Source organism: Plutella xylostella, chromosome 13 (assembly GCF_932276165.1).
Source record: "Plutella xylostella chromosome 13, ilPluXylo3.1, whole genome shotgun sequence".
NCBI lineage: Eukaryota > Metazoa > Arthropoda > Insecta > Lepidoptera > Plutellidae > Plutella > Plutella xylostella.
Genome location: NC_063993.1, coordinates 7,584,387 through 7,599,632, shown reverse-complemented (window position 1 = coordinate 7,599,632; position 15,246 = coordinate 7,584,387). Strand labels below are relative to the sequence as shown.

The 15,246-nt window shown below is 36.8% G+C and overlaps 1 protein-coding gene across 4 annotated transcripts in view; it reads right to left on the bottom strand.

Moving 5' to 3' along the window:
* LOC105390007 (protein scalloped) overlaps positions 1-13,457 on the bottom strand; it is a 47,799-nt gene extending 34,342 nt beyond the window's left edge. The window contains exon 1 of one of the 4 annotated variants that reach the window (XM_011561219.3): positions 13,233-13,457. Coding sequence is in view for 2 of the 4 variants with exons in the window: in XM_011561217.3 (XP_011559519.3) it covers positions 12,703-12,736 (34 nt within the window). In the remaining 2 variants the exon portion in view is untranslated. Of the gene's footprint in view, positions 1-12,702; positions 13,156-13,232 lie in introns of those variants that run through there. The other 3 variants (XM_011561217.3, XM_011561218.3, XM_011561220.3) reach the window with 3 other exon arrangements.
* Positions 13,458-15,246: the final 1,789 nt, after the last annotated feature.

The window sequence follows — 15,246 nt, the reverse complement described above, 5'->3', positions numbered from 1 at the left end:
ATTATTGTTTCTTAGGACATAATATTTAAAGATAGAACATAGTTAATAACAATGCGAATAAGTCCTCAAAGGAGTAGCCGGAAAAAGAAGAAAACGAAGAAGTTATTAAAAGATATAATTGAAGATTACCTACAATTTAGTTCTACATCTTCCAAACACACGCTCACGTACAACTCACTAGTGAATTTGCAATGGCTACACATTATACCATACAAAATAGCCTAACACAATCCAATCAACGCCAATCAATTCCACGTATGGCGAATCAGCGGCACACATGTGTAAACAGGTTCCAATGTTAGGCGCGCATAGCACGGGCTGGCATATTCGGCATAGGGGCCCGAATTCACGTCGGGCAGAGACCAGCGGCTGAGGCCACGGTCCAGGCATGCAGGTGAGCACACACGCCCGCCGCTGCAGGCACAGGAATCTCACCAAATGCCCATCCAACCCACCGCCGATTGTTACCTAAATAACTACGGGCTATTTATGACGTCAACGCATCGCTTCGACCAGCGCTGCACCGCATTCTAGAATGCCCATTCGGGCTTTAAATTTTCAGACATAAACATCATTTGCATGCTAGTGCCTCAGTGAAAACCTTTTAGTGGAACGGTGTGTTCATAGTTCATTTAAGAAGCATTTCAATCCATTTCGCACGAAATCAGTTAGCGAGTAACAAAGCTATACGCCAACACAATGCGTATAGACGGCGTTTTAAGTGCAGATAATCCTCATAAATAGCAATTTGCGTCGTGACAAACGATCCTCGTTGCGCTGCTTAGTTTGGAAATCGCGTATAATGCCGCTATTGTTAATTATACAAGCCACTGCGTCACTAAACACAAGATTTATTGTCACTAAACTAGAACAGCGATACATCTAGCGTGAGATTTGTGCGATGGCAACCACAACGTCGCTCCGTGGAAGACTAACCTGAGCATTGAAAAGTAAATACAAACATTTATCTTACGTGTGTATATTAAAATTAATGACCTCTACAAGCTTTACAGGCCTTGTCAAGTTTTGTCAAAAGATTAACTTTCAAATCTTTGTGTTGTGTTAACACTGCGTCATGTTAAAATTTATGACACTGAAGGAGTTGAAATAATGGTTTTTATAAAAGCTGATAAAATATCAGTAGGTAATAAAATAGACATCAAAAAGGCCACCAATGTCAGTCGAACCGAGATCGAGCGCGCAGATAACTATCGGCTTGGAGATCTGACAGATACTCATTTGAGTCGGGAACCACTACCGGCACCGGTGATACTGCCTACCTAGTACCTACTTGGTATAATAATTACATAAAGGAGCGGTATTGTGAAGTCAAAACGAAGTAATTAGTGTCAAATTCAAAACATGTTGAATCCAAAACCCTTTTCAAATCGCATAAAAATGCTAGGGAGTTTAGTGTTCCGTTTTGATTCTTCTCTTTAGAATGCAAACATTAAATAGTTTGCTATTGTCTGTTTCCAAGTTCAGTAACATATGCAGCAGGTGCGATGCTGGGGCAGCGGAGAGCGCCGCGTGCTGTATATCTTCCGGTAAGCACCGGACAGCAGGAAAATAAAACAATGGAACAATGAAATACGTGGGGTTGAAGCGCGCTCTACTAATGAACTACATGCGAGATGCTAAATGCTCTTGATAGTTTTAAATAAGCCAAATTAAGATGATTAAAAAATTATATTTAATAACAATTTTATGACTGTAAAAGTTGGCTCGCGGTAAAACGCCACCATTTGACTAACGACCTGCCTAACAGAAACTACCGATGCGATCGGCATCGAAAGCAATGCTCAAATAAGATGGTTGATTCCGATAAAAACATAATTTATTGTGATCGTTTGTTTGGAGCCCGGAGTCTCGCGGCAAGTCTCAAGAGCGTTCGGTGGAGCGGCGCCGCTGCTGGGGGAAAAAGCAAGGCGCAGCGTCCAGCGGGCGGAATGCGCGGAATGGCGCGGCATCCGCCGGCTGCGATTGTTGCCAGTTATCACTGAATGTTTTCCACCGGAGTATTTTGTGCCGCCACAAAAAACCACATAAAGGGCGGGCGCGGCTCGTTTGAGACGCGCCGCCCCTGTGGGAAAATCGTCCCCAGAAAAATTATAAACCGGCCGGATTGTTACACGCCTACATTGTATAATTGTACACCTCACAATTAACACAATCGCAATTATGACACGCCTCATGTGACTAATGATTTTCAGGAACTATTACGATAGGATCAAAGTCGCGATTGTAATTGCGTCGTATAAAAAAGAGATCAAGAAACGATTTGCCGCGATACAAGCGAAGCGGGGCGGCTGCGGGTGACGCGGGATCTCACGCCGGCTCCGGGAATCATTAGCGAAGCGGAGTGGAGCCTCGCGGCCCGGAATAGGAGCCCGGCCGAGTGACAGTGGGACGATTGCACTCCGTGATGGATGACGCCGGCACGCGTTATTACCGAGCCTTAATATCCCCAACGAGAATCGATGGAAAAAACGTAATTGCTCGCACGGCAGCGTTAGTTCCATGGCAAAATCTTACAGGAATTTTGCCGAGATTAAAGGAGTGGCCAATCGGTGCAATGGGAAAATTACGAACAAATAAAAAGGGACCTACGAAACCAAATACTAAATTGCTCGTTGATGCCGTTCGCATTGAAAACTTGCAGAAAATGCATCGGCGAAAAGAAAAAAATCAGTCCGTCCGAGCATACACAAGTATGGCATAGCGACGTGGACATTCCTTGAGAATACTTCGCATATCGAGACTTAAAGTAACCATTTACCGATCACAGATACGCCATGGTCGGTCAAGTTATCTGGTCAGTTGGCTTCACTCGCATACCCGGTTTAAATTAGTAAGAAATACTTCTTGTCAAGGCAAGATAATGAGGACTCTAGATGTTTAGAAAATTGGAGTACATACTGGGTTCGAATGCTGCGGCACAGAAATGCCGATGTTTCTGTACTAATTTGCCGACTGTATTTCCTAACACGGAAATTGTACGATAGAAAAAGAAACTGTAGTTACAGGAAAAACTATACACACATAAACAAGTTGAGTCAACATGAACTTCTAGAGCAGTTGCTACAAACAGCAACCGTCATTAAAGGACCGAAGTTAACGGTGAACCTCGTCGGAGCAACAAAAAAGGGATCCTGCCGTAACACCACCGTTAATTTATCCTTGTCTTGCATAAGAACGTAGAGGACGATAGAGCGGGATGACAGTGGATTTAATATTGCCACTCCACATGCGAGTTGAGTTTAATTTATCGTGCGACAGCCGCACAGCGTCTAGAATCCAGGAGGACGCTACATCAATCTTCCGAGACTGGAGAAGAGACTAAAGCTCCACTGTTTTACACGATATATTAATATCTGCCTGTAATTTCTAAAGCGGACATTACTTTTCATCCAAAGCTTCTTCTTTCTAACGCTATGTTTTTATGTTATGTTTTCATAATGGAACTAATTAGGTTATGATATAGGTACACAGACATTATTTAATTTTAATCATGGCTTATTTCAAATATTAATTGATTTTGCTGCATTATTCATGACTCTCCAAAATATAGCTACGATTAGTAACTAACCGGTTGCCAATGCTTGTTAGGTTGTTTCCGAGAATAGCCTTTTGGTAGATTGCTTTCCGCCATATTAAAAAAAGTTCATAGAATGCTTAAAGAGTTTTTTTCTTATTGTATTAGTTAGGGTATAGGTAAGGAGCTGTGGTCGTGTAACGGGTAAGATTTACATTCGTGAGGTCGTGGTTTCCAATCCTGCCATGTGCGAATGAATTGTTTCGAAATAAGGAATATGCTTTTAAATTTTATGAAAGCTGCGTAATGCACGCAGTGCCATTGGTCGATGAAATTATGGCTATTGATCCAGCATAAGTTAAATGAATACCAAGTTAGAAAATATGCATAAGTCCAGTTTATGACAACTACGTAATAAAAATAATAATGAACGATAGAAATCTATTGAAAGAAATACTTCTATGCTACAATTATTATAAAAGAAGAATGTACTCCTGTACATTTATACGAGGTGGATCCCATAAATAAAACAATGCAAATTATTAGAATTCAGAAGAAAAAAACTATTGTAATAAATTTTATAGGTATAGAGATGCACCACATGCTACATACTACTACATAGGCATCCATAACATGGACAATTACTTAATGACTAGTCTTGAGTTACGGATAAAGAAACTACAACACCAAATTGCAAGCCTTATGCTTCTTTGATAGGTAAACATATTTCAACAAATAAACAATGGGTAACAGTAACCGATGATTAAGTTTTGATTTCTTGTTTTAAAAGCGTACGTAGCACATTCATTCAACAAATTCAATTAAGATGAAATGAAGCAACTACCGACTACAGACTTTCAAATTGTTTGCATCGACATCTGTCTGTTGCAGCAAGAAGTTTCAATTAACACTGGGGACAGTTTGCAAAACGTACTAACTTGTAGCCCCTTTTTTCCCTTCAGTGTAAACTTTGCCTTTGAATGGAATTCCGAGGCAGATTTTTCTAGAAAAGTTTTGCGTTTGTTGCAATGTTGACGACTTTGTTGCACCACTGGACTTTGTCAGGCGGGATATTTTAATTTCCAAGTCAACCATATGCAATCAAGTGTATAGATACTTAAATATAGTGAAATCTTTATGTGTGTGAAATAAAAAGGTGAGTTAGGTAATTTTTATGCTGGAGGAAGAAAATACTATCAATGGCAAATGCTGTGATGGAGAATATTATAGTCTAACGGCTAATTTATTTTTGCCTGTTCTTGGTAAATGAAACGGCATAGATATTAATCTTATTTATAACCACCAAGTATCAAATGTAGTGTAATAATCATTATGTACCTAAGTTTACCGTAAATACCTATTTGATATGAAAGAGTTAAAAGAGAAGTTGCTAAAATAACAAAAAGGTGAAATCTCTATAGGTACTTTCAATATTTTATTTATTGAAAATGAAGAGTATGAGTGAACGAAACAAAACAAACCAACAGACAATCAATGTGAGCACGCGCCCAATTGCGAAATAAAACGCACAAAATAACAAGTTTAATTAAATCGCCAGCGAGCGGGCAGCGGCGGCCAACAATTCCAACTAGGTACTCCTATAACGATAGTTTAACAAGGGAACTCACAAAGTGAACTTCATATTATCGGAAACCTCGCGGCTCTCAAACTACTGCCGAAAGCAAAGGCGCCGTTTTTATGTACTCTTGCAATCTTGCACGGGAAATAACAGGACAAGCCGATGCACTATATTTTCTCCTCAGAGTAGGTTTCGCCTTAAACGTTTTCTGGTGAGAATGCCAGACCAAAATATAGCGAATATAAGAGCAGCCTCTCAATTACTTATATTTAGCAGTGAACGCAGATAGAAACGTTCACTTTTCATCAAAATTCGACAACTGGTCTGTACTGAAACAAATAAAATCTTTGCTGTATGGCGTAAAGTATGACGAGTATGACGTAAGTAGAGATAGATACGCTGAAAAAAATCTAGATAACTAGCAATAAGTCCAAAGTTTGTACGTTCCTGGTCTAGCCTCCTACACTGCACAGAGCAATACGTACGGTTGAACTGATTCAAGTAAATTATTCGCTCACCTTTGTTGTCCGACAGTGGCTACTGCTTTACCGTTCGCTGCAATTTGTTACGTTGTTATGTTTGTGAGTCACGACTTTTTATTTGCATTTGTCTTTGTTATTAGCCGTCAACAACGCATATTCAAATATATAAATTTTCAATTTGACGGGGTTTTGGTGATTATGATTGAATGCACCTACTTACTTATGTTGTTATCGTCTATATCTTTAACATTTCATAATGTAAATTAAAAGTTTTGACGGATAATGAAGTCCTACAACAAGCCTTTGTGTGGTAGAAAACGAAACAATTTCGTCGAGTGCGTATGGAATTAAAAATAATCATCCATCACAGACAGATAGAGTAAAGAAACTGTTGCTTTCATAATAGAAACAATTAGAGTAAGTACCTACCTACGTAATACATACATAAAAGTACAAGTGACACTAACATCAAGCAACAGTGATACTCATTTGTCAATCCTTTCAAGAACAGAATTAAGATAAATAAGTGCGAGGCAAGGAGTGGGTCCTTTCGCTCCGAATCCAATCGTCGACACAAAAGGTCGAATGTCGAGATGGGTCGTGAAGCAAATTGCGCTTTATCTCTCTGACAAAATGGTTCATTACGTTAGGAGTCCAGTGAAAAGTGGTAATCCACAAATAGGTGGACGAGAATAGAGCGAGGCTACTGGACTGGACAAGTCGCAATCATATCTTCTCTCCAGAGTCCAGACTAATATATTCACCAGCATTCATAATATTTGTAACGAAATCATTATCATAATACCTTAAAGAGCGCTTCGTTTTTAAACTTCACGCAGACAACAGGCCGATGAGATCCTCACAAAGGCTTTTGTTGGAGCTTCCAACGCACACCTCTGAGTTTTATGGCAACTCCTTCACAGTAACCGCCATACGGCTGTGGAACTCACTGCCATTGGAAATCCGTTGTGCAAAATCAGCTTTTGCTTTCAAAAGACAAGTAAAGGAATATTATCTGTCCATCATTTAATAGTACCTACCAACGTATAAATCTTTATATAAGTATATGGTATGTATGTATATATATAAGTATCTATTATATTTGTATGTATGTATCTAAGTATTTATTATTAAAACATAAAAAATATCACTAGTATTTAAATGCAATACGTGTACACCTTCCTCTTCTACTCAATAAGTCTCTCATTCACCCAAAGGTTGCCTGGAAGAGATCGCTTTTAGCGATAATCCTTTTGTAATTTAATGTATGTTGTGTGTTTTGTTCAATAAAGTTATATTGTATTGTATTGTATTGTAATAGAAAGAAATAATAAATCAGCCATTTCCAACGTTGCAAGAGGCCGTAGATCATTAAAATTGGGAACATTTTCTTATAATGGTAGGGCTATATTAAAAAAAAAAAGAATTGTTATTTTCTGAAAATAAGTAGGATTCATTTCAAAACACATAATGAAGTTTGTTGATTGAGACTCGTCATCAATATAGGTAGTTAAATTATATACAGGGTGTTGCAAAATTGGTATACTAAGCCGAAACCTACATGATGTGCAGCATGTTATATCTAAGCCCGAAAATGAGACCAACAAAGTTTCTATGGAAAATGATTTTTTTTTCACGAATTTTCAAATTTTGATTTCAGTTTCGGGCTTAGATATACCATGCTGCACATGTAGGTTTCGGCTTAGTATACCCTTTTTGCAAATATTACCCTATATTTGCATAATATTATTTACCTAGTCTGTAAAATCTGACTCATAAAATGATATCTTGCTCTTTGTTGTATCTTACATGATATTTCTACCGGCACCGGCAGACATAATACCTGCGGTGCCTATTAAAGATTCCAGCATACCCAGAGAGACCATACCGAATCATTCTACCGAAATCCTCAAAAAGCCTAAAGCTATAGCCTCGATAATCATCCATATCCGCTCCTTTATTTCAGGTGGCGTTCGTTCTTTCATTTCAATCAAAGGGGCACAATTAGGGCATGCAATACCGGAACAATTTTCAATACCGGTATTGAGTTCCGGTATTACAACTCAATACCGGGATCCCGGTATTAATACCGGTATTAGACTTCCTTGTAATAAATGGCATATACTGTGTTTAAAGGTCGTATACATCAAAATAAAACAAGAAAATGCAATCATATTCTGTATTTTGTTGTAGATTTTTACGAGAAATCAGTTTTAGAGTTTAAATTTTAGAATAAACTATTTTTTTACATCCGGTGCGGTTTTACGCATGGTCAACAGTAGATTTCTAGCAGCCGAAAACTGCATTAAACGGTTGGGAACAAGTGCGCTTTCACAGTATATACACACACAAGGCTAACTAAATCTTAATCGCTTTATTTATAGCCTAAAAAAGTCCGATTCCGGTATTACTTCAATACCGGTATTAACTTTCAATACCGGTATTGAAAAAAGCGGGAATTTTGTACGGGATCCCGGTATTACGAATACCGGTATTGCGGTATTGCATGCCCTAGGCACAATCGTAGTTTGCAAACAAAACGTGCCATAACCTCTTTAGTTTTGATTCGTGTTCGAGATAGCCGTCGCTGGATTAAATGGAGTGAGGCTTCGACAGGTCAATAAAGGCAGGTAGGAGGCTAGTGGAGCCGCGCAAACGGTACAGGGCCCAGCCACTCCCACTTTAAACGAAGTGAAGTTATTCCGGTACCTTTTTGATTTGTAATTTTTAGGTTTTATGTGATTGTAGATAGGTACTAATTAGTTTAGTATAGATGTATGAAATTTTCTGATACGCAGTCATTGTGGAAAATTTAATTTAGGTTATGTGTGTCATGAGTCATAACATTTTAAAGGCAAGTATTTTTTATCAGAAGCTCCAAAATTCTCTCGAAAGCGCAAATTGCTACTGATCTTTTACATAGAACGTGTGGCGAGTATTAACCGCAGGAGGTAGTTAGGTATAAACTATAATGTGATCTCAGTCCGTAAGCGCTTGGGCTGAGCCCGGCGATTACGGCTTCCGGTAGCATCGGCTACTTGGTGCTACACCAATTACGCTTGCACGGACATCTTAGGCTTTCTCTCTTTCTCTTTCAGTCTTATTAAGTTTAGTATAATCCTTGCTCTTTTTTACCATCTGAATCCAGCCGCTTCAGCGCTTTCTAGTGCTCTCATATTTCTCATCTCATCCTTCTCAACAGTCACACATATTCAATTCAGATTGTCACATATTTTAAAACGTCAGCTGGCAAAATATGGGGCCAATTAAAACCAAATGATTTTTACGAAACGGTGGTCTGTTTTTAATTCGTCATTAATTAACATTTTTTTCATTCCCCTTTTACTCTTAAATATTTCGTCGCCTTTCTATTCACATTTAATGAGCTCTGGTCACGATGTGCTCACAATTTCTTGATTCGAAGTGTGCATTTTATTTTTGCTATTGTAAATGTTGACGATAAAAGCATGTTTATCATTATTTTCGCCAATTGAGCAAAAATTTAGTTATCAACAATCACAATGTGATCAATAAACTCACTTTAAATTAATACTTTTAACCATCATTCTCAAAAATTTAGCTTTAATTCCCATACTCATTTGTACCTCACACATAACATGCTCTCAAACATAAATCCCGGCAACCTACAAGCGAAGGTAAAAAGACAATCGGGACTTTTAATTAGAGAACATAAGCGTGAACAGCGCCTCTGGTGAGCGTCACAAAATGGTGTAAATTCAATTTCCCTACGACAGTATACGTGATAAATCGTCCCGAAACGGCCATTAGGTGCGAGGCTGCGTGAGGGCCCTAAAGCGTCAGCAGTTTACACGTCTTATTGCTTGTCGCGAGCGTCGGCCGTCGGCGTCGCGCCACGCAATAAAAACATCAGCCGTATTGACCAAAATAACTCTTGGCAACCGCTCGGGAGACCAATAGATACTGAAATTGAAACTCCGCTATCTCTCGTCTCGTCGCTGAAGCACCGGCTGAAACCGCCGCTACATCTGCATGATGGCAGACGCTCTTTCTAGATTTCTTATTAGTATTTAATGCGATCTATGAAGTCTAAATCTTATTATCATCATTATCATCTCCCCGTAGTCCTACATCACATGCTACAACTACAATACACTACTAGGCATCATAATGCCTGAGTTGCATTTTTGTCTTGTTAGGTATGGCATTGACTTAGGTAAAGTTCGGATTCAATAAAAGGAGTAATTAGGGTGATTAGGAATCACATTAATCACTGAATGATTAAATTTTAATTGTTAATTAAATAACGAACATCGATATATTAATAGGTAAGTGCCTATAGGTATTGTATTGTATTAATTTAGGCAAAACTGTAAAAAAAATAACCTAGGATTCCGTAAAAGTCTCATGGTATGCAAATGAACCTAAAGAATTCAAATTCAAATTCAAATTCAAATGGTTTAATCGACGTAAAATTTTACAATTATTTGTCGATAGTCATCTACCACCATTTCACAAAGGCCCCGTCATTGAGAAGGAAAGAAATGGCGAAAGAAACTCCTCGAGCATCTTTTCAACTTTTTCCTTATAATCTATTACAATTTTTACTTATATCTAGTACCTACAATTTTACTTAAGTACCTATATCCATTTCATTTTTTCAATAGCCTTAGCTGAGGTGGACAAGACCACGCGTTTTTGTCGTTTAAATAATCATTTATACTATAGTAAGCTTTACTACATAATGTAGCTTTAACATAATTCTTAAATTTTTGCTCAGTAAGGTTTATTGCTTCATTTGATAATTTATTATAAAAGCGTATACAGTTCCCCATGAATGATGTGTTTGTTTTCGAAAGTCTGAGTGTGGGAAAAAGCAACTTATTTTTGTTTCTGGTCTCAATACCGTGAGTGGCTCCTACTTTACTAAATGAATTTAAGTTTTTACGAACATACATAATATTTTCATAGATATATTGGCATGGAACAGTTAGTATACCTATTTCCTTAAACGTATCTCTTCTAGACCCTAATACATATATGGCTCGAATTGCTCGTTTTTGCAGAACAAAGATTTGATTAATGTCAGCCGCTCGTCCCCACAATAGAATTCCGTAAGACATAACACTATGAAAATAACTAAAATACACAAGCCTGGCTGTATCTACATCTGTTAACTGTCTAATGGTTCTAACCGCATAAGCTGCAGAACTCAATCTACCGGCTATCCTCTCAATATGGGGTCCCCATTGCAACTTTGAGTCAATTGTAATACCCAGGAATACCGTTTCATTTACTAACTCTAGCTTATCGTTATTCAATGTCAAATATGTCTCTACTTGTCTTACATTAGGCAAAGTGAATTTAATACATTTTGTTTTCTTGGAGTTAAGAGCTAAATTATTTACAGTGAACCAATTAGCAACTATGGAAAGAGTACTGTTTGCATTGTCAAAATTGACTTCTTGTCGCTTCAACTTAAATATAAGTGAAGTATCATCAGCAAACAGTACTATCTCACATAATTTATCTACCAAAAACGGTAAATCGTTAACATATACAAGAAACAAGAATGGTCCTAAAATCGAGCCTTGGGGAACACCCATACTGACAGGACAGCCAGCCGAACGCACTCCATTTATGTCAACTAGTTGAGTTCTGTTGCTCAAGTATGATTCCAATAATGTAAGAGCCTTGCCAGTTAGCCCATAATATTTAAGTTTCATAAGTAGAGTGGCATGATCCACACAATCAAATGCTTTCGATAGATCGCAAAATACACCCACAGCATCAAGACGTTGCTACGAAGCTTTTTATATTCTTAAATAAAGCTATAAAAGTGGAGTAGTAGTATGAAATACAATCATAATCTAAGTACTTATTATGTAAGTCCGCAAATAAAGCCAGGGCTAATTTTTCAGGAATCGTTAGGGAGTCTGATTCCGTATTTCCGTGTACTCGGTAACTCCGAGTGGGATTGGCTGTTATCAAATATAGCTGTCAGCTTAGAGCATTATACCTATTAATTAATAACTTTATATTAATTAATAATTATTTAGTTACTTTCCTATTTTTTTATTATGATTTGTTGGTTAATTTGTCGCTAAGTTGGTTTTTAATGACCGAAAAGTAACAGAATTAATTTTGACCACAATAATCGGATTGGTAGACCCATTTGTGATACCCTTCTTGAATATTTTTACAGTAGCTTACCTTGTCTATTATTGTATTTAAAATTTAATGGAATGCCTTCGAAATCATAGGTATTTTGTAACCATTTAGTATTTGACTATTGAAGAAGAAATCAGGTAGGTACCTAAGAAGGTAACAAACTTTCTATATGGTTACTAATTAATTATTATTTTTAAATTTACTCGAAAACCGTAGCCGTAGCTAGTATGAAGGAGTAGATGCTGTCTTATTGGTAGGAAGTATAAAGATATTGTTGATTTAATTTATCTCCATTAGAATATCAGTTCATATTTAAGTATAATTAAAATTATTTAAATAAATAATTTGTATTATTCACTTGTTGTCATCATAGATAACATAACCTCTCATTCAATATCGGAAATAGGAAAAGTTACCTTAGGTATACCTAAAAAAATTAAAGTCTTAACACGTTTGCGGCCTGGTTGTAACTAATTCATGTTTTATTTTTTTACGAACGCTTATTCCAAATATATTAATATTAGATAGTTTAGTAAGCAGTAGTTACTTACTATAAATACCAACCTATACCTAAGTATCAAATATTTTTTTCACTTTTCAATCTATTTAAAACCTAACAAAATTAAATTATAGTAACTAAAATAATTGGTATCCCAATTTATAAATTTATTTATTTAAAATTACGACTATGTAAAATGTAGCAGGTGCTAGAAAAACTTATAACTAGATAGAATTAAATATTAACTAACTAAATAATTTAGAAAGAACATCGTCATCGTCAGCGTAACATGCTTCGTCAAAGTAAAAAGTAAAATTAAATTAATCTAATAATCCGCCACGATAAATTGTAGAAAATTATTTCAACTAAACACAATAATTTAATTGAATACGTATAAAAAAGTACTATTAATTATTTATTAAATCTAAAATATTTGTATATTTAATTAGTTACTTACGTATTGGATAAAATTTCGAATAATAACAGTCCATATCACACGATTATAATTTCACCGATCAATTAATTACACTCTCAATATGTTTATATCATTCACTCCCACATTACATGAAGATCGTTTGACATTTCATAAAAATAAGCCGACAAGTGACATCACCACGCGCAGAATACGTCAAATCGCATGCAGCTAACAACGCGACTGAAGTGTATCGCAGGCGAACGATACCATACCGCGTCTTTCGAAAATTGCGCCATCCCAGTAAGCACACTCAAGCGAAATTAACAACACAAAGCACCTTGAGCACACTTCATTCCTGACAGCTCGCCTAAATGCAATCGAACCCTAAAACTAGATAATGTTTACATCGCGAAATGCCGACACCCCAACAACCGGAAGTCAAAACGAAGCAAACACGACAACTATGTAAAATATTGCAGGATCGCGATCGCATTTTTCACATTCCCGAATAAAAATCGTCGAAATATCACTTTGATTGTATGAAAAATACACAGAAATCAATATTGACTTACCTATTACGGTCCCAGAAGATGAAGTGAAGGGGCGAATTTTGATTAGTTGTTAATCTAACAGTAATTTTTAAGAATATACTCTTATTGGTATGCGAAGAATGGCACAAAGAATCCCGACAACGCACGCGACGAATGCGCACCTCGTTTGCGCATATGCTGACACAACTTCACGGACGTAACTCCCTCCGCCCCGCGCACCCCCGCCTTGTATGCTTGTGTAGGTGTCCAGAGTGGTCAAACGTGAAATTTTGTGTACGCATACACTAACACACGCGCAATTTGTACCTGCCTAGTTTCCTTTCGCCGCCATCTTTGATGCGATGCAGAGCGAGCGTCAAACAGTTTTGATTTGTTTCGAAACAACTAGCGCCCTCTACGTTTGTTTTGGTCTTGAGTTTACCATATTTTTTCCTAGATGGCGCACAGGAGGAATAAACATGATAACCAGGCGGTTTATTATTGTTTGTCTGATTATATTAACAGTTGACTGTTAAATCACATTACAACTTTTTTGTTATGTTACTTTAAATTACTCGCTAAGTGGGATTAGTATAACCATATTACTGTAATAAGGTAATTAATTTTTCCTTCAGATACGTAGAAACTGTACCTTTATCCTGCATAAAGCCCTCTGTCCTGTGTCCTGATAATCAAATAATCACTACGTCTTAGTCAATGTTATTCTGCAGGAGGTGATATAATTCGTAATTCTAAACAACTTGTGCTGGTCGAGTATCTTTTTACTGTAATAGATTTTTTTCCGCATAGGTATTTCCCAAGAAGAAAAGCTGCTTAGAAGGGCGATTTGTATCACCTCCTACCAATATGACGTTGACTAATGGGACATCCTGTATATTAGATAATGCCTATTATGTTCCTAGCTGAAAACAATGAGCATACCTACGGAGTACCAATAACCCATCTTGTCTCTGGCACTCTAAGGGGATTGCCAAATATTATGAAATAAGAAAGCCTTAAGTTCTTTTAATAATAATATATTTCGTAAAACAAGTGAGTTTATTTATAACACCCTAATTGTAAGTTAATTGATTTAATGCTATGATGTAAGTATGTATATTAAAAAATGTTATTCTCTAAAAAGCCTTTTTTATGCTCCACCTTATAACTTAGTTAACATTATTCGTAAAATACTCACTTAACAATGTAATATTATACGTACAATAATAACATATTAAATGCAAATATATTTTTAAAGCAGTTATTAATCGTTAACCTACTTAAGTAAGTACCTTGGCGTCGAACGTGTTAATTGACTAGTAAAGTAGGTAGGGGAATAGGTACAGAATTTTGCAAAGAAAATATAATACCTAGTTAAAAAGATTAAGCAATTTGTAATGTTATGCCAATTTTAAAAACTCGTACCTAGTTACAATGACAAGTCTCTTTCGGATTACAATAAATACATACGCTGGTAGGTAGTCAATTTATATTTTTAACTCATACATATTAGTGTTTAATTTAGACTTTGCTAAATCTTTAAAAATAATTCATTGACAGAAGTAAATATAAAAGTCTGAAAGAAGATTGATTATCTTATGGGCGCCTTGGTCTAACCAGTACCGGCGTTAGGGTAGGGCGCGGTTGGGCGACCGCCCAGGGGCGCCGGACTTTAAGGGGCGACGTTAAGCGGCGCCCCGTTACCTATATTCCCATCTCCGTAAGCGAAAAAAAACTTAACTTAACTTTGACTTTGACTTTGACTTTGACTTTGACTTTGACTAGAATAGAACGCAGTGCTCAATCCATTCGGTCGGAGCACTACATTAAAAGCCTTATATTAAAAGTATTATAAAATATCTCTGGAACTGACTTTACAGGGTTATTGGTAAGTGGACCGGATCCTTTCAAGAGGTGATAGAGGAAGGCATTTCCAGTTGATTGAACCCTATAATGCATTATTCGAAACTAAACCATTTCTAAAATATTTAATATTTAAGTTTTTTTTTAATTTTTGCCAAAATTATATGTTTAAAACCGAGAATAAAAAAAAAAC